This window comes from Myodes glareolus, chromosome 21, assembly GCF_982192425.1.
Source record: "Myodes glareolus chromosome 21, mMyoGla1.1, whole genome shotgun sequence".
NCBI classification, from domain to species: Eukaryota; Metazoa; Chordata; class Mammalia; order Rodentia; family Cricetidae; genus Myodes; species Myodes glareolus.
Genome location: NC_142046.1, coordinates 24,766,644 through 24,788,134, shown reverse-complemented (window position 1 = coordinate 24,788,134; position 21,491 = coordinate 24,766,644). Strand labels below are relative to the sequence as shown.

General features: G+C 34.4%; 1 protein-coding gene across 2 annotated transcripts in view; it reads left to right on the top strand.

Annotated features, from left to right (window-relative positions):
• The window catches only part of Lrp1b (LDL receptor related protein 1B), a 1,858,137-nt gene that overhangs the window by 1,327,784 nt on the left and 508,862 nt on the right, over positions 1–21,491 (top strand). For both annotated transcript variants that reach the window (XM_087899923.1, XM_087899922.1), the window contains exons 36-39: positions 11,605–11,739; positions 12,295–12,424; positions 20,887–21,013; positions 21,146–21,297. In XM_087899923.1, the coding sequence (XP_087756049.1) occupies positions 11,605–11,739; positions 12,295–12,424; positions 20,887–21,013; positions 21,146–21,297 (544 nt within the window). The remainder of the gene's footprint in view (positions 1–11,604; positions 11,740–12,294; positions 12,425–20,886; positions 21,014–21,145; positions 21,298–21,491) is intronic.

Here is a 21,491-nt window from a genome sequence, read left to right as displayed (position 1 = left end):
AAGAAAATCCTCCTTTTTTTAAAATTAAATTTTGTTAAGCTCTACATTTTTCTCTGCTCCCTTCCCTGCCTCTCTCCTTCCCTTTAACCCTCTCCCAAGGTCCCAATACTCCCAATTACTCAGGAGATCTTGTTTTTCTCTACTTCTCATGTAGATTAGACAACGTTTAGGGTCCTCATTGTTGTCTAGGTTCTCTGGGATTGTTATTTATTTTGGGGCTGTTTTTCTTTCTTTTGTGTTTAAATACCACTTATGAGTGAGTACATGTGATAATTGTCTTCCTGGGTCGGGTTAACTCACTCAAAATGATGTTTTCTAGCTCCATCCATTTGCCTTCAAAATTCAAGAAAATCCTCTTTTGCTCTGTGAAGTTATCTCTTTGCTTTATAGCATTCTTATGCATGCTCTGGTTCTAAATGTCTCACTGTATGTCCTGACTGAATTACACGCCAATAACAGGTAAGAATGTGGAGAAACATCAGGTCTTAGAACAGAAAGGATCAACAAAGCCTGATATGAGAACTTGGAGGGTGTCTTCTAATCAAAACCACATAAAGAATTTAACGACAAAAGATGGTCCTTTTCTGTTGATTTTGCTTCACTGTGAAATTATTTCCATGCGGCGGCTGTCATAGTTTTACTAAACTTTCCATATTTATTGCATAACTTACCAAAAAACAGATTTTTCTTAACCAATATTTATTCATTCACTTTTTATCAATAAATTATTCAAAGTGTCTAGTTGATATTATTATGAATATATATGTACACACACACACACACACACACACACACACACATATATATATATATATACACTCACACACTAATATACACAGAGGAAATTTTAAAGAGTAAAAAACATGAACATAAAACCAAAATTTTAACATTTTCTTTTATTGTCTAAGAATTTATTTATAGTTTTTGTTATTTTCTAAAACCTATATTTTCTCAGCCTGCTTCCTTATGTAGGTAAGGCCAACTTGCCTGAGGATGACACAGTTTCAGTGGTCTGAGACCTCATCCATCAAATAGCCATCAGGAAAATGTCTCACAGACATGACCACGGGTCAGGACAACATAGGCAGTTCCTCTGACTGAGATTCTTTCTTCTGAGGAGACACTAGGATTTTGACAAGTGGTTACTGCTAACTACCACAGTCTGGTCAGGTTTAACCCATACGGTACTTTTGGATAAGTGAGTTCAAATTTTGGAGGCGTGGTTGTGTCACCGCTATTACAGATTTCCCTGACAATTTTAAGAACTTCTAAATTTCACAAAAGCAGACTAGGTACTCAAGTTGAAATAAGATATCTTTGGTGAGAATGGGTAAACAGAAAGAGGAGGGGATGAGAAGTAGAGGTGGGAGGATGAAGAGGGAGGAACTAAGAATATGGTGCTTCACTTGGCTTCATAGGACAGAACCAACCACTGAGAAGGTAGTGAAGGAGGTATTAGATGACCTTGCTAAATAAAGATCCAGAGCCTCATTTTTAACTTTTAAGTGTTAATATACCTTCCTGCCCCATACTTCCATGAACTCACTTTGAGTGTGTATTTTATGTATGTGTGAATGATACTGCATATGTCGGATTAGCAGTAAAGTCCAAATTGACTAAATCCAAGATGATTTCACGGGGAAATGGGACAGAACAGAAACAAAACATTATGCTGAGAATTATAATGGGAAAACATAGAAATGCCATGAGAAAGCTACCTATTCTGAAACTATGTGGAAAATGTGATTTTGAAAATGTATGTGATGGGGGCTTTCCCCAGAAATAACTGTTATCAGTCAGTGTCATAACGTGAGAAGCAGGCTGGAAACTGTTATCTTAGATGAGCCAGGAGAATTCATGAATTCCAGAGCCTTAAGGCAGCCTTCATAAATGTGGCAACTCGGCTTGTCTGTTAAGGTCACTGGCAATGAATGACAAGACAGATTATTGAAAATGTGCATCTTTCTGTCTACATAAGTCAAAAGTTATCTAGTACAAGGTCATTAGAAGATGTTGGAAAAATAATTAAAGTCTGAGTGCTGAGTGAAAGTCCATGGAGAGGACCAGAGACCAATGGCTACTATTTTTTTTCTGATTTCTATAATCAAAATTTATATAACAGGTTCTTTGAAACTTGAGTTTCCCTGAGCTTACCATGACTCCATTGGCAATTAGCGGCTAAAACTTGTAACAAATGATCAAAAGTTCCGCAACAATAAAAATAATTTCTAATATTTTTTTAAAAAAACTAAAGAGTATGTTAAAAATCTTTAAGAACTAAAATCTGAAATTTATCAAGAAGCTGAACATATTTATTCACAAGTTTTCCCTGCACTTTGGGGACTCATGTTGTGAACTTCATTGTAGTAAAGTAAGAGAAGAAACCATAGACAGACACAGAAGAGTTTAAAAACTCAGCTTCACAAAATGATGGATTTCTGTGCTTGTGCATAGAGATGTCTGTAAATAATTCTTTGAGCTTCATATATATCCAAGATTTCTTAAAAAGCAAAACAAAAATTTTAAGAAATTATCACCAAAACTCATTACCAAAGAGTAGCACTATATGAAAAATTTGTAAAATTTCCTTAGTTAATAACTTGGAAAATTTGATACTTTTAGATAACAAACAGATTTTGAAATTCCATGAGCTCCACTATCAAATTAGTATATTGGGAACTATTTGCAGGAAACCATCCTAATTGTCATACCTAAGGAAAAAAAAATAGCATCATCTTGAAAGAATGTTTTTGATAATTTTAGCATTAATTTATTTTTTATTTGGGGATGGGGGCCAAGAACACATTTTACAGGGAGCATGTGGAGGTCAGAGGACAATGTTTGGAGTCCATTCTCTCCTTCTGCCATAGGAGGTCCTGGGGTCAAACTTAAGTCACCAGGCATGGTAGAAAGTGCTTATACCTGCTGAGACATCCTAGCTCTTCTGAGGTGGATTTTAAGACAAAATGACATTTCTCAATTGATTTAAGATGATAATAAAAATGAGAATAATCTGCATATGGAATGAAAGAATAGAATGAACACTGGAACAGAAAAGGTAAGCTCCTACTTTGCATGAAACTTAGAGGAAAAGAGTTTCAAGCAAACGGCACTAGGAAACAGCAGGTGTCATTATTCCAGTATCTGCAAAATGATGCTAAATCAAAATGAGTTAGAAGATATAAAGAAGAAAAACCAGTTTACACTGATTAATACAATAATTAATCACCAGGAAATAAGAGTTTTAAACAAACACACACTGAACATGAGTACACTAATTTTATGAAATAAAGAGATCTAAAATATAAAGACATAAAATCATATTACAATTCAATAATGGTGAATTACTTTAAGACCCTGCTCTCACCAGGCATGTTATGATCTGGGTAAGAAATAAACAGAGAAGCATATGAAATTAATGGCATGTTATATCAAATGAAATAAAAGACAGCTAGAGGACATTCCACTCAAGGATTGCATAATCACCCTTCTTGGCAGCCAAGACATCATATAAAAGGGCCCAAACCAAGTTTTAATTAATACAGAAAAAATGAAACCATGCCTTGTATTCTATCTGATCACAAAGAGTGAAAATAAAATCAGTAACAAGATTATAGGATATGCAAAAATTCAAAGAAATTTAGTAGCGCAGTGTTAAACGTCAAGAAGATTAGAGAATAGGTACAAAGATTACAAGAATTAAATGAAAATGAAAACACAAAACCAAAGAGAAACAATAAAAATATTCCCCAGAACAAAGTGTATAACTACATTTGATTGCATTAAGAAAATTTTGTTTTAAAAAAAAAAAAGATCACAAATTTGGCATCTTGGAAAAGCAGGTACTAAAACTCCTCTATTCACTGCATGCCTTATTCCCTCATGACAGAGTCTCATACTGAGCAGTGACTAGGCTAGCAGTCCTCCGATGATTTGGGTCTACCCTCCAGGGAAGTAGGGCATCTGGTGCATGTAGTCATGAGCTGCTTTGTATGTGGATATTGTGGTCGGAATTCAAGTCCCCAGAAGCAAATGACTAAGTTATCTCTGCAGTCCCCACATTATCTACTCTTATATATTAAAGTATTTGGAACTTTACCTAGAGCAATAAGTGAAAGAAATAAGAGATAACCCAATAGAAGAAGTCAAATATCTTTATTTGTAGATATATACTATACATAAAAGACCCTAAAGACAGTATTAGAAAGTTTTTATTTCTGATTAACATTTTCAGCAACAAAACTAATATATATGAATCAAGTTGTCTTTTCAATATTTGCAACAGAAATATGGAGAAAAGCAAACAGGGAGTTAGCCACTTACACGTCCCTCAAAAAATAACTTGCTATAAATCTGACCAAGAAATTGAAAGATTTTACGGTGAAAATTTCTAAAGAGTGGATAAAATATAAAAGAAGAAACTAGAAGATGGCAAGACCTACCAGGTAGATCATATACTTATAAGATATGGAACACATCGGCATGCATAATTAACGAATACAATGAACATACTTTAAAGTTTTATAGAATCACTTATTTTGATAAATGCTAGAGAAAAATAATTGTAGTCTCACCAACCATGACATTAAGTTTTGCTGCTATCCAATAGCTTGCCTCAAACTAGATGCTATATCCAGACACAGACACATTTACATTTAGTACAGATAATACTGGTTGTCAGTTATCTACCATGCATTAATTAAGAGTCAATTAAGAGGCACAAAAATGTGTCTTCTTTTAAGGACCAGCTACAGAATGTAAAACAAATTACTTTATTGACTATCTCAGTTTATTCTGTTACAACCATAATATTATTCATTTTTAATTTATTGTCCATTCAAAATTTCTTGTGATATACATAGCACCCCATCAAAATGTTAGCGAAGCTATGTCTATAATAAAATAGGTAGTGTATCTTGCCTATGGCTATACCTCTCTTGCTCCCTTTCTACTTTCTATTTTTAATATAATAATTATATATTACATTTTAAATACTCACCTAAAAGCTTTTACCTTGGAATATTTGAAATGCCAATCCTCAGTTCTTTGGAACTTATGTGAAAAGAAGTGAATTCTGCTCTAATGAGTAGAAAGCTGAAATAATGCACCAATGTTATCCACTGAAAGAATAAGATTCTTGGATACTGGCTAAGCAAGTCACAGATCTATGAGTATAACAGAATGTCTTCACAGGTCATTTTATTGCTATATTTATGTTTTGTTTTATTTCTTTTTTTTTTAAGGCAGGGTTTCTCTGTAATTTTGGAACCTGTCCTGGGACTAGCTCTTATAGACCAGGCTGGCCTTGAACTTACAGAGATCTGTCTACCTCTGGCTCCTGAGATTAAAGGTGTGAACCACCACCACACAGCTCTATTTTATTGTATTTATTGAGCTATACATTTTTCCCACTAGCCTACCTTCCTCCTCTCTCCCCTTCAACTGTCCCCCATCCTCAGGCTCCCAATTTATATGTACTCACTCATAAGTAAATATTAAACTTAAAGCAAATGATAACAGGCTAAAGTCCATAACCTCAGATAACCTATTCTACAAAGAGGACTCTAAGAGAGACATACATGGATTCACTTAGGAAAGAGAAGAAGATAAGAACTCCTGGGTAAATTGGAAGATATTCTTTATAATGTCTTGCCTGTTCATTATCTTAACAGGCCCTCGTTGTTGAATCAGTCAAGTATAAAGGAGATGGTGGAGTCAACAGCCCATCTAGTTTCTACATTTTTAATTAGGAGAGAGTTGGAGATAACATAAAAATGTACTAAAATTACCCTATTGATTAAAAGTGTCTACCTGTATCATTTCACAGAAATGACTGCTGTGTTTATTCTAAGACATGCACAGGTATATTAATGAGTCTTTCTAAAAGACTGAAATTGAGCTAAACTTTCATTTTGAAAAGAGGAAAAAATTGTGAGCCTTTAAAGCCTTATAAAAGTAAAATATAAGCAACATAAGGAGTAAATAGAGCAGTTGCTATGAATTGGATAAATGAACTCAGGAGTCAATATTGCATTTCATTACTTGAAGGAAAGTAGTTTTAAATGTTCTGTTGCAATAGAGTTAAAATACTGTCTCATCAATAGAAAAGAGAAATACTACTTATTCAGGAGCCAAAGAAAGTCCACAGCTTTTGGTAACCACTTGAATGATACTTACATCAATATTTTCTGCATTCAAATTCATATATAGTCATGAGATACAAGTATCTGTGGATATGAGAATCACTAAGACATGGTAAATGAAATGATCACTTTGTCTCAGAGAGTTCATCACTGAGATGTCACAAGTGCAGTTCACCACTCTTCATCCCGAGCTGGAATGAAGATACAGAAAACTTATCAAATCTTTGGTAGATATCATAGAATCATATTTTTAATGTCAGCATTTCGAATCCATAATCCAATTTAACAAGCTGACTTTTAATACAATAGTTAGATGTTTAAAAAGAAAGGCAGCATAATGTTGAGTTGGCAGATTTTGGGAAAAGTCATACATGCCATCCATTTTCACTTCAGATAACCGACCTAGTCAAAACAAACAAACAAAGAACAAAACAATGAAAATTATAGTGTAATAAAAAGGTCTTTATAACACATAAATTTGAGCTTTATTTTTGGATACTGCTTTACACTTATGTGCAATTGAAAAAGACCTTAACATTGGAGGATAAACCTTATGTTCTTAATGGGATATAAATATGGATACATATATTTTTATCATATTTATTTATGTGGGAAAGAGGCAGGTAGAGATGGAGTCCTTCACAAATTCTCTATGATACTGACCGAGAAATGATCAACACAAATGTATCCATTTCTTCCTTCCTTTTTATTCTCTGACAAGTGAATTGATGGTATTTCATGAGGAGATATTTCTCATTGCATTTTATTTTCACACATATATTTTATTTATAGGAAATCAGGTACATTTATTTGAGGAAATTTGATTTTAAAACATAGGAAGCAGAGTATTTAAATGAGATAGTGAGTAAATACTTATTAATGCATGACAAGAAAATAAATACTTCAGGATTAAAAGTTTTTAAGAGATTTAACTTTCTTTCTTAGTCCTTAAGTTTAGTAATACCCAATAAAACTTTCTTTCTAATTAAATATGTTTAATTTCATTCATTGTCAATTATTACCATGACAATATATAACTACGTACTTTATGTGTATGGGTGTTTTGTCTGTGTGAATGTCTGCCCTTCAAAAGAGGGTATCAGAACCCATAGGTTGAGAGAAGTCATATGGGTATTAAGAATTGAACTCAGGACTTTTCAAAGAGCAGCTACTGCTCTTAACCACTGAGACATTCATCCAGCCTGGAAATGTATAAATTTGATTTGGGCTTAATTATAATTCACTATAGTTGTCTACTTGCCTCTCTAAATGTTAATACTTGAAAGTTTTCATAGGAAATATTGTGTAAAATTGTTTCAGTGGGAGAGCCATTGTACTTATCAGTCCCCTCAGTTATACATTTTTATATTAATTGCTTTATATTATTATCAAATCAAAATGTTCTAAGAAGATATATTTATTAATTATTATTGTTATTATTATGTAATATAGGGTTTCTCTGTGTAGCCCTGGTTGTCCTGGAACTCTCTCTCTGTAAATGAGGCTGGCCTCTAACTCTAAGATCTCCCTGGAGGCTTACAAGCAAAACCAAGAAAATTTATTCTTTAAAATTTATTCCACTACATAAATTCCATGATTTTGGGACAGTCTCTGTTTTGTTCAGTATCCTATACCTATATCTGTAATAAATCTTAGCACAAACTGTCAATATCTGTTAAATGAAAGTGAAATTAAAGTGTAAGAATTACGTTACTTGAGATTAGTTTGAGGACAAGGTAATGACAGTATGTTACTAACTTTCTGCCTTTCATTATATATACAGTGTGTGTCTTTAGAGTTTATAAAATTTATTATGATTAAATTTAATTTTTATACTTTTAAAGCAGTTTATATAAACAGTATTTTACAGATATTCCCAGATATTAGCAAGGTTTTCATTAAAATACATTTGTGCACGTGTACATTAAACATGTGACAAATTAAAAAGTTGGACCTGGTGATAAAGAAGTGATGTACTTCTTCCCTTTTCTTTATCCTTCTAAAAGCATCATTAGATAGCTGATATGCTAAACATTGAAAGAACTCAAGACTCTTTTGCAAATTTAGTGTTGGATCTAGCAAAACTGACTGTGGGTTCACATATACTCTCATATGTATAATGTGTCTGTATACATGTGATTTTTAAGACAAAACTTGGTGAATGCAGCCCCTACCATAAAACATCTCACTCTCTTCCTAAGAAGAAATACAAATACAAATTTCAGTTCAGTTACATATTGGATATATAGGTCCAAGAATTGGTACTACATGTAGAAAGAATGAATCATACTTATACAGAATGAACATCTTCATAGCTAACAAAGCATGTGAATAATAATACACTGTGAAGAGCATTGTGATTTTTCTCCTTCAAGTTCCTGCTTAATGGAAGACTGTACAGCTTAAATTGTTTATCTTACCTCCTTATATGTGGTCCAGCATTTCTCCTTGTGTTTCTTAGCTCATTTGTAAACTCCTTCATGTCTGGCATATGTTTTCCTTGTGTGAGCTTCTTACCATTCTTTATACAGTGAATTGCATTCATTCTAGGATTTACCAGGTGTTTACTGTGAGATTGGTGCATGCTGGGCTTTGTCCCAGCTTCTGGGGACAAAGCAGGAAGTAACACAAAATTCGAAACATTAGAGAAATACATCAGTGTAAGACAAGATAGACAAAAACAAATCAATAAATGTGTCATTTATGTACAGAAATTGTAATAAGTTTTATGGAAAGTGCATTTCATGAAATAGCATGAATAACCACTCATCAAAACTTATGGACAAGAAAACAATCAATAAATGTCTTTAACATTAATGGGTGCTACACAGAAGAATAGTCAAGAAGGTTTAATTGAGAAGGGGATATTTGAGTTTGCAACAGGTCTGTGAAAAGAGCACTCTTGGAAAAGAATATTCCAGACTAAATGAAAAAGTAATACAAAAAAGTCTGAAACTGAAGAGGAATTAGTTTGCCTCCAAAGCAAGAATGTCTGTGACGTTAAAGATGGTTGATGAGGAAGAGAGTGGAAAGATAATAGAGTGAAGAGAGGAAGAGGTAGCCTTGGATGGTTCGTGACAGTCATGGCAAATAACTCAGTTTTCACCGCGCACAGTTGGAAGGTGGGGAGCTGGAAAAGAAAGGAAGCAAGTTCAGTCTACTTGCCTTTTAAACATGTGCACCTAAACTGAAAAAGGCTCCTCCAAGGAAAACTTCAGAAGTCAAAGCAAAAGCCAATTAGGCGTTGCTGGAGATCCCAGGTCAGAGCTAGAGGCATTGCCTTTCATTTTATGTAGGAATGGATGTTAGTGAATGTGGGTTACATTTTGAAAGAATAGAAAGAACAATGGTTTTATTGAATTGGGTTAAGTATAAGTCTATTTGGAAAGTAAGTGGATGTAGAACAAGAGGAAAAGTGAACAATGGTGACCGTCAAACGTAAGGTGATGGTCACCATCAGCATGGCAATCTGGCCCATATCAACTGTCTTAGATAAATACAATGCAGAGACAAAATCGATGGCTTGAGGTTGTGGACGTGATCTTTCATAGACATTAGTACCTTTGAAGCAAAACATTGAATTTATTGTATATTACTTAGTAGGTTTACAAAATAAAATAATGTTCTTTGTCTAGTCAAGTCCCTGTTTCAAAATATATGAGCTGATAGGCTGATTCAAGAAGGCCTCCCTTTTCTGCTAGCTGTGTGGATATATTACCTTCTATTGTCCTCAAAGCATCATATCTGTGACGTAACTGTTGTTGACAGCACTGCTGTTTGATATCAGTCCTTGGACTTGTCTAAGAAATTAGTGTAAATTTTATTTGAGGAGAATCCCCAATACTTACTTTAAAAATGACTTTAGTATATTAATTACATTGTCCCTATTTCTGCAGTCTGTCAGTGTGCCAGTGGTAAAATATATTGATCCTAAAGAATTTGTTCTTCAAATGGCCCCATTGGCAACAGCACAAGACCTGAACTGATGGCAAATTTATTATTTAATGAATTGTCTCCAATGTCTTTCTAGAAGCTTTGTAGAAAACCATTTACCTATAATTGCTACCCTTCATTTATTACATATGAATATGCTTATGTAATATATTTCATTTATAGTCTTTTAGGAAATTTTTCCATTCAAAATATCAAAAAGCACACTAGTTAATGACACAATAGCATAGAAAAGTTCTTAAACCCATTTGTATAACAAGAATTTGAAAAGTATGAGAGAATTATTGTCTCCATTGAGAAGCTATTTAGATCCTTAGATGGAATAATTGGTGATGAGGTGATTTCAGTCTTTATATATATTGAATGACCTTATGCTTTAAATACCATTGATACCTGGCACTCGGGAAATTCACAGGAATCTACAAGGATGATGCCAGCTAAGAATCTAAGAAATATTGGAGAGGGCGCCTGAACTGCCCTTGCCCTGTTATCAGATTGATCACTATCTTAACTGTCATCATAGAACCCTCATCCAGTAACTGATGGAAGCAGATGTAGAGATCCACAAGCAGTGGACCAACCTTCTGGAGTTCAGTCTTAAGGAGAGCGGAGCAATAATATTAGCAAATGGGTCAAGATCACTTTCAGTTAACCTATAGAGACAGCTGACCTGAGCTAGTGGGAGCTCTCTGAATCTGAACTGACAGCTGAGGAATCTGCATGGAACTAAATTAGGCCTTTTGAATGTGGTTAAGAGTTGTACAACTGGGACAGTTTAAGACAACTGGTAGCGGGACTAGGATTTATCTCCAGTGCTTGAACTGGCTTTTCAGAACCCATTCCCCATGGAGGGATAACTTGTTTAGCCTAGATACAGGGAGGAAGGACTTGGTCCTGCCTCAAGTGATGTGATTGACTTTGTTGTCTCTCCATGGGAGACCTCACCCTCTCTGAAGAGTGGATGGGGAGTGGAGTGGAGGGAGATGGGGAAAAAGGGAGGAGGGAAGGTAGGGGGAACTGGGATTCGTATGTAAAATTAAAAAAAATTAAAAAAGAAAAAAATACCATTGATATAACTGAAAGGACCATACATGGCTGTCTGTTGTCTCTGTACTTGGAGGCTTTCTGGCATTGATTACCCCCAGGAGTATCCAGTTCAGATTCCAGTATAAGAAGCACAAAAACTAGAAGAAAAAGGCATGGCTTGGAATAAACATCCTAATTTCATGGGAATAAAGACTTATTGAGCTAAAACAATTAGACAAATGCAGAAAATGTAATAAAAAATTCATGAATGTATCTTTAAAATGTAAATGCTGATTGAAACTCAGTTTATTTCATTTTATAGTTCTTTTCCTCATATTCATGTTAGAAAATAATCCTAAAGAATGCTTAGAATTTACTGCATCCTGTCCAGGATGAGCCTGCAACACTGATTCTAATGCGATCCTAATATATATGTTGGTGCATTTAATAATGTGTGTGCATTTTTGTGTGTGTTTATCAATAGAAAATGACACCATCTATTGGACAGACATGGGCCTAAATAAAATCAGCAGAGCTAAGAGAGACCAGACCTGGAAAGAAGATATTGTTACCAATGGCTTGGGGAGAGTGGAAGGAGTAGCTATTGACTGGATTGCTGGTAAATCTATGGCGTAGTCTTGTTTTTGTTCCACAGTTATTCTTTCTAAGGGGTTCATTATTTTTTAAAATATTTCTGGTTCTTGTTTCTAACATTTTGAAATTTCTTTTTAGCCAAAGGGGTAAATACTCTCTCTTTCATTTGGTTCAACTTTTTCTATTGCCTTTGGATAAGTGTTTTTTATGTAGATATAGAATGTATATTGTTAAGTTTGCTCAATTCTCCAGAGAGTTTCTCATCGTAAACAAAGCATAAGAAGTTTCCTTTTACTTAAAGTCAGTATAAAGTTAAAACACTTATTCTGAGCAGTTGGAGAAGTTTCAACTTCTTTCAAATATGTCAATGAATACTAAATAGTTTAAACCGGCAATATAAGAGACTGGAATTTGAATTCTCTATGTATTAGTTTAATTACAGCTGTTTAGGAAATATATAGTCGAAGAAAGTAAACAAGCTCTTAGCTATGTGAAGACTCAGAAACTTAACTTTAAGAATAACGGGAAAAGATTTCTGTTACTTCTAACTTGATTGTGTACATTTCTGTATTTCTCCTAGGCAACATATATTGGACAGATCATGGTTTCAATTTAATTGAAGTTGCAAGACTCAATGGCTCTTTCCGTTATGTAATTATGTCCCAAGGCCTGGATCAACCAAGATCTATAGCTGTGCACCCAGAGAAAGGGTAATTTTAAGCTATATATATATTTTCTGGGTCTGAACTTTTTTGTGTGCGTTATATTAGGAAAATTTAGACAGTAATAGTATTGTAAATATAATAGCTACAGCATGATAATAGTTTTAGCATAGAACGTTTGTTTTAATTTTCCAAGTACCTGTTGGGCAAAAATGATCTTTAAAATTATTCTTTAATTATTTAACAATTCCATTAAAGATATTTTTGTCAACCCCATGCCCTATTCTCTCTCTGATCCCACACCTACTCCCAACGATCCCTTTCTACTAGACCCACTCCCACTTTCTAAATTTATACTTAATACTTGTTACTAGTGAATTGAAATAGAGTTGATCAGATGTACATAGTAGAAGATCATTGTGGATTGTGTGCAGCTTACCAGTGACTGTATCACTGGACACACATGAATAACACACTCTCACAGCTATTAATTCCAAAGAGCTAGGCAAGAGAGGTAGAGCCTAAGGATACTGTTCCTAATCCATGGTAAGATGTACATAGGTCCATATTGTGTAGCTCATGTGCAGTTAATCACATGTCTGTGTTCATGGCATGTACACAAATTGGGCTACATCTTCATCAAATTGACAAATAGAATAAATATTGACATATTTAATATTCAAATTTTTAGTACATCACCTAGGAATTGGATAATGTTCTTTTCTAAGAAACTTATACCAGATGTCAGAATAAGCTTTGTTTCTATAAGTAGGAAAATTTCTTACTTCTCAGGATTCAAAGAGACTTTTCCTTACTTTTTTTTAAGGCACAAAAAGTAGATCCCTTGATTGCTCTTTTTTTTTCTGGTTCTTTTAACTCATTCTCTTTTATGAGAATATTTCTTTTTATTTGTCTATTTTTCTTGCTATTATAACTTATTAATTGTACATATTAGCATGTCATAATGGCATTTTCACACGCACACACTAGACATTATAATATTTACCTCCTATTATTCTCCTTTAACCTCTTCTCATTTTTGATAATCCCTTTCTGATTTTCAATTAAGACTCATTATACTATGATAGCTTTTGGGGATGAGTTTACCCAATGAGTTACATTAGGGGTAGTTGCAGGAATCAAAATCAAGGGTTATTTACTAGCCCATGAAACCTTACCAGAAGTAACTAATCTAGTGAAGAAACTCTCTCTCCCTCTCTCTCTTTCTCCTTCTTTTTTCTCTGTTTTTCTCTCTCTCCAACCTAAAACTTGTCTATACCTACTTAGGAGGGTCTGGGTGATACCTCTTAGGCTGCAAAGTCCTTAACAAGCATAAAGTACTGAAAAGTCCTCTGTGATGTGATGTTAGGAACTTTTTGAGTCCTTTGTTTTACTTCTGTGATAGAAAGCTTCTGGACCCACTCTAGAGTAGGTCCTCCATAGGTAATCAGTGCTACTGAGAGTCCAAGAGTGCACAGTATCTGTGACATACTCAAGACAGCAAACCTCAATTCCCCCTCTCTTTAACTGACTCTTTCATTTTTTTTCTGCCTTACCTTTGAAAATGTTCTGTGAGCCTTGGGTAGTGCTATAGTTGTCCCAATTAGGGCCAAGCATTATGTTATTTATTCTCAGTACTTTCTCCACTTATGAGTTTCTGTAATAATGGGTTAACTACCACTCATTGAAAAAGAAAAACAAAAAGAAGCATTTATGACCAAAGTTGACAGAATTATTAATGTATGAGACTAATCATAAATATTTTAGAAGACCATTTGGAAGGCACATCATGTTCATTTACCAAAACAGTCAGGAGCTACCCCACTAAGGACTACATCTTCTTTAACTATGGCTTTATCCCAGACTTATAGTACCAGAAACAAATTCCCTTCTCTGAAGTGGACTTCAAATGCCAACAGAAAGTGGTTGCTTATCCTCCAAAGAATCAAATTGCTAAGGCACCAATGGGCACATTGTGCCTGGCAGGTCATTATTGTCACATAAAGAGTTTACAGCTGAATATGACTGTGATGACATTTCCCATCCAGCAGCCTGCACATCATCTTCTGAAACTGTGAAAGCTAGCCTTCAGGGAGAAATCTTCCAACTGAATTCCAACTTGGTTTCTTTATGTCATGCAGCCAACACATATTATGTTTTCAGTATTCAGTTAGTCTTACCATCTAATTCTTGCAAGTAACCAAGACTTTTGTAGACAGAGATTGCTTATTTGTTTCCTGACTACTCAGACCCAAATAATCACAAAGAAACTATATTAATTACAACACTGTTTGGCCTACTAGCTTAGGCTTTTTATTCACTAACTCTTACATCTTAAATTAACCCATTTCTATTAATGTATCAGCATGAGATCGTGGTTTACTGGTAAGAGTCCAGCGTCTGTCTCTTTTAGCAGCTACATGGTGTCTCTCTAACTCTGCCTACTTTCTCTCTATATCTGTTTGGATTTTCCACCTGGATTTATTCTACCAAGCCATTGGCCAAAAGATCTTCTTTAATAACCATTGATAATAAAACATATTCATAGCATACAGAGGGGAATCCCACATCATCTATGTTTCCTGGAAGAAGCATTATTCATCCATTCAAGAAAACTCTGTTCAACACCTTTTTTATTTTTATTTTTAGTAAGTTTACCAAATAAATGTTTTCTGTATAGTTTTCACATCCACACTTATTTGTGTTGATCCTCCTTTCTTCCTGTCTTCCTCAGATTCCTTACTCTATATTTTCACTTAACCTTTATTATTTCACATAGATTTTTTTTATACTCTCAAGGTCCTCTTCATAGTTTTCTTGCTTCTGTACACACTCTTGTATAAAAAAATGTATAAAAATTAGAAACCGGGATCCACATATGAGAGAGAACAAAGGCGTTTATGTTACAGAAACCTGGGATATATCACTTAATATGTTTTTTTTTCAGTTCTGCAATTTTATAATATCATTTTCCTTTAAAGATGAAGAAAACACAATTGTATACATATGCCCTATATTTGTTATTTGTTTACCAATTGATGAACATCTAGGTTGATTTGCTTGCAGTAAACATGATACATAATGTAAGAGTCTCTGTTTCTGAGACCTGGACTTCTTAGGGTATGTGACCAAGAACAGTATAGTTGAGTTATTTGGTGGATCTAGTTTTAATGTTTTGAAAAGTATCCACAAAATTTCCATAGTGGTCACAGCAGTTTAATCTCTAACCAACAGTGAAAAAGCATTCCCCTTCTTCCGTATTCTCACCAGCCTTTGCTGTCATTTGCTTTCCTGTTGATGGCCTTTCTGATTACCGTGAAGTAGATTCTTTAAATGGTTTTAATTTGCTTTCTTTAATGAGAAAGAGTGTTGAACAATTTTAAAAACTATGATTGGACATTTAGATTTCTTCTTTTAAGAACTATTCAGTTTCTTAGCCTATATTTTATAGAGCTGTTTTCTATTTAGTTTTTGTATATTTTGAGTATTAGTAGTCTATCGGGTATATATCTGTAAAATATTTTCTTCTCTTTGACACTTTAACAATGATGATCTTCAGTTCTCATTTCCTTTATGTGTTAATTTTTTCTTCTGAGTTCTACATTTTTGTTTGAACATGTCTTCAGCACTCTTCACTTGTAAAACTTACGAGTTACACTTTGAAAAAATTATTGCAGTAACATTCAACACTCCATATATAAACCAAGGAATGGCTTTCTAGGATTTAATCAGTGTGTTAATGTGATCACCAGTAGTAATGCATGGCAACTTAGAGGATGAAAAAATAAAAACAGACCTGTGATTGTTATTGTTGTGATTGTGATTGTTAGTGTGTGTGTGTGTATGTGTAAGTATGTGTGTGTATGTGTGTGTATGTATGATAGAGAGACAGACAGACATAGGGTCCGAGAGAGAGAGGAAGAGGGGGAGAGAGAGAGCTTTTATGTTTATATCAGTATTAGAATATTCTATATAGCCTCACTTTTTGTTGAAAGCATTTCATAAAGAGCCACACGAAGAAATATATTTTGCATATCTGTAGCTAAGGGTGCAAATGATTTATAGGAAATAATTATTAGCTTTTAAGATCACTGGTGACAGTTGTCTGTCTATACTTTGGCAAACATGTATTTATTGACTTGACTCCAGTAGAAAAGGAATTAAAATGAAAGGTTTATGAAAATTATTCAAAATGGTCTCCAAGTAATATTGTCATAGAATTTTAAAAGCTAAAATTTCTAGCTTAGAAACAAAACAGCATTTTACAATTGTTTGATATTAAAACATGGCAGGTGAAGCTGTCAAGAGAAAGGGGGACCAACATAGAGTAAATTCACTAAATTCAAGATATAAATGTGCCATGCAAAGTAGCCTGAAGCCTGTTTGGAAACAAAAGAGACCAAAAGTTTTTTTTAATGTAGTCCAATGCAAAATAGGAACCACCTACGAATTTAGTTCCTTTTGAAAAGTCAACTTTCTCCTGCTGGATTTTTCGGCTTTTTGGCAGCTCCTTGGAATTTGGCAGAACTGAATATAGTCATTTCTTTATACTGAAAAGTCATTTACTATGCCTCAAAAGTATGGGAAATCATAGCATGTCATGAAAAGATTTGATTAAACATGCAAAGCATAAAATTGTAAGTAAAGCATTCCTGTCTTAGGCACCAGGATGTATGATGCCTGTCTTGATTGAGCATCGTATAGCATATTTATATAAAAATGTGATTTTTTTCATATTAGTTTAATAAATAATCTGTTGCCCCCCAAATTTTAATTAAATATAGAATTTGATGTAGATAATGTTTAAACTTCTCTGGGAAAGTGATACTATTTATTTTTTGTGACAAATGTTTTACGTACGTACACGACAGTTTCTTTTCTCAACCCTGTCATCCCATATGATAAACATTTCACAGCTGGAAAGCATGCCCTCAGCTGGGCTATGGTCCCAGTTCTGGAGTGCAACTCTTCTGTCAGTATTTTATGTTCCTAGTCAACTTTCTACTTTTAGTAATCTTGGGCTTGCATTTCTAAGTAGTATTTAATTTTGGTGCATTCAAAAATCTCTTGACCTTATTAAATTGATGAGTTAATTAACCATAAAATTATCATCATGCAGTTATACTTGGCTTTGTGTAGTAGGTTATCTTTTCATTTTACTCTTTTTTAACTTTATTTATTTTTATTTTTATTTGCATTGGTGTTTTGCCTTCATGTATGGGTGAAGATGCCAGATTCGCTGAGATGAGTTGCAGATAGGGGGTGAGCTGCCTTATGGGTGCTGGGATTTGGACTCGGGTCCTCTGGAAGAATAGTCAGTGCTCTTCCACAGAATTACATGCAATTGTTGGGCATTCGGATTTGAATGAGTCAGTTATTAAATTTACAACAGAAAAAAGTAAAAGAATAAACAACAAGTAGCAGAAAGAAACAGGAATGAGAGAGACATCATTCAGTCAAAAGCTCACATGTTCTAGAAATGAATGAATTAACCTACGAGAGGGAAAACCAACGGTAATATCATCAAATTGTGGCATTGCAGGCATCCAAAAGAAATTGACTGTAAAAGTCAGCTGGAGTTCCAGGTTGAGAGAAACCGTAGGTGGAGAAGTGTCCCCTCTAGTGAGACTTGCAAGGTGAAAACATCAAACCAACAAAGCAAAACAAATAGCATCAGATAGCAACTTTCAAATTGGGTGCTAATTTTATTATTCAGTAATAACTGACTGGAAAAGTCAAGGTCAGAAATGGAGAAAATTCTGAACAGGCAGCATTCCCCAGATTCTTCATAGATAGACTTCTGGCTTTTCTTTTCATGGTAGACATTTTTAAATTATAGGAAAATGGTAATCTTGTTTGGAAAGAGCCTGACTTCTAGCTCTTCTCAAGGGCACAGTGTTTTTAACTTAGCTATTTGCTGTCTTCCTTTTCTTGTTTTTAGAGCTTAAGGGGCCACGGACAGAGCTTTAGAGAAGAAAGTGAGGGCCTGTGTGCTCCGAGAGTCTGCTTTCACCAAGCTTGTAGGACACATGACGATTTACTAATAAAATGTGTATAACGCTGCTCATTTAAAAATCATACTTCCTTGATCATTTGGTGTATTTGTAGACGGATTAGTATTAAGCAAAATGTTTATTATATGCATTTCCGTACCTTTCTGAGTATGCTAAGAGGTGATAAGAATGACGGACTGCCAGAGTGCCTCCATTGTAAGCCAACAGCACCGGTCTTTTAACAATCGTGACATTTGTCTGCAGAGAATTAGATGATGTCATACATTTGTTCATCAATTAATATTTTTAATATATTGAAAGTAGACCACATGAGGTAAGGGAGCAGAGAAAAATGTAGAGCTCAATAAAAATCAAGAAAAAAAGATGTGAAGAATGAAAAAAAAGACCATATGACAGGGTATCACTAACTCATTGGTATTTTGTTCTACTGGTTTTTATTTGTATGCACTTAAAGATCTTAAAAGTCTTGACATTTAAAAAAAAGTCTTGACATTATTTTATAAGTTTGTAAATATGAATAATAATGTCTTCAGGATTCAGTTAATTGAAATTCTAGTAACACCCTTTTCATTATGTTGTCTAATATCAGCACATATATTTTATACAGCTATAAAAAAGGATCAACTCTTAAAATAATTCAAAGTAACATGAATAAATAGAAAGGATATATTTTATGTAGTTTAAGAGTTTCAGGTTTGTTAATAATCTATATTAGCGTGTCTATATATATGGCAGATTTCCTTAGGCTTTTTTTCCCCCTAAGATTTATTTTTTTCTTGTTCTGTCTGCATGTATGCCTGCAGGCCAGAAGAGGGCACCAGATCTCATTACAGGTGGTTCTGAGTCACCTTGTAGTTCTGGAAATTGAAGTCAGGACCTCTGGAAGAGCTGTCAGGCAATCTTGTTTGCTACCAATTTCAAGAGGACCTATATATGTTTTTCTTTGGGTTTATCTTGTTGTTTGGCTTCTCTAGGCTTAATGTCCTTTGTTTATGGCTAGAGTCCACTAATGAGTGATCAAATCAGACTCTCTAAATATGGCTGTCAATGAGGGCAGACTGAGAAGCCAATGATGATGACACTGGATTTTGATTCTACTGCATGTACTGGCTTTTAGGGAGCCTAGTCTGTTTGGATGCACACCTTCCTAGACCTAGATGGAGGGAGGGCCTTGGACTTCCCATGGGGCAGGGCACCCAGACTTCTCTTAGGACTGGAGAGCGAGGGGGAGGGGGAGTAGGGGCAATGGGAGGCAAATGGGAGGATGGGAGAAGGTGGAAATTTTTAATATATATGTATTTTAATATTTATATATATATTAAAAAAAGAGCAGTCAGTGCTCTTAACCTCTGAGACAGTTCTCCAGAACTCAGTTCTAGGTTTCTTATATGAAACTATATACCATAGTTTTCTAAACTTTTGTCTTTCTTAAGTTGAAAACTTGTGTGTGCATAAATCAAATTTACAAAGAATTGTATTTAGCTAAAAGTATGGTTGTCTGCTGTCATATGAATGCTGAACTTATGAATGAATGAGCAAAAAAAAAACCCATCAATTCAGTATCTTCATTGTTCACATTCCCTTTTCTACCATGTATTGTATCATAGCACCTTACCTTCTCTTTCTGGATTACATATTCTTTCACAACAGCTTTTCCTGTTATTAAAGTAAAATGCTTTCTCTTGTAAGTGTTAAATCATTCGTTGGGATAGCATCACACTTGAACCTTTAAAATTTAAATCAGAATAGTTACACTTAGGTGTTGGATTAAGGTTGAAAGTTACAGTTGTTGGTGTATAGATGCATAAATTAAATAATACTAGATTAAATTTGTAAATATAAATATTTGATGTTATATATACATTCTGAAGAAAACAGAAAAAAACAAACAAACAAAACAAAATACTGTTTTATTGGATCCATAATCTAGTGCAGGAAAAGATTATTCAAATGATTAAGAAGATAAAAGACTCAGTGTGGTGTGCCACTCTAGTCTGTGCATTCTGCTGTTTTGATGTAGGGTTAATGATGCAGAATAATCAAAGAGGGACCAGGGACATAATGAAGGAGAAGCTGAAAAAAATTAGGCACTAAGTTGGAGAAGAAATTTCAGATAGGATGAGTATATGTTATTGATTCTTCCAAAGCACCGAAAGAAACTTGCTTTAATACAGCAACTCCCTCTTTCCATTTTCTCATAAATTCTAATTTACATTTGGTCTGTATGTGTTTGCCAATCCTTGAAACATCATATAAATCAAATGCTAAAATGTTTGTGCTTACTGTATTCCATCATTGTGATTGCTACACCTGGTTAAATATGCTTTATAATAAAATTCTATTAGCAACTGCAGAGATATTTGTAAATTAAGTTCTGTGGTGTATTATTTGGTTCTGTTATGAATGTTATACAATTAAGAGCTTTGCTGTCATTTTGCAGTTTCATTTGGTGTACTTTAATCTGTTCATTATTATAAATAATCAATGTCATTTCAGCTTCTTGTTCTGGACTGAATGGGGACAGATGCCCTGCATTGGGAAGGCTCACCTAGATGGCTCTGAGAAGGTCATGATTGTAAGCATGGGAATAACATGGCCCAATGGCATCTCCATTGACTATGAGGTCTGTTGGATTGCTTTTAAGATTCTAACATGTATTCATGTCCAGCTTGCAGTACTCTCCTTTTAATATTTCCTTATTTTCTTAATAAATAATCAAAACCGCTTGTACTATTGCTTTCAAATCACTGTGTAGGAAAATAAATTGTACTGGTGTGATGCTCGCACAGACAAGATAGAAAGAATTGACCTTGACACTGGCGGGAACCGTGAGGTTGTGCTGTCTGGGAGCAGTGTGGATCTGTTTTCAGTTGCAGTCTTTGGGGCTTACATCTACTGGTCTGACAGGTAATTTATTTTTTCATAAGTATTTGAGCCTCAAAATGTTATTTCGGTGCCATTTCTTTGCCCTTGTAGGATTAACCACCCCTTAGCAAGGTTACAGAAAGAATTTCACAAAACCATGTAATTTTTACAGAAGAGGCCAGCAAGGGTCTCTAGCTATTCTACGGTCTAGCGTTTCAACACCACACACTAAAACT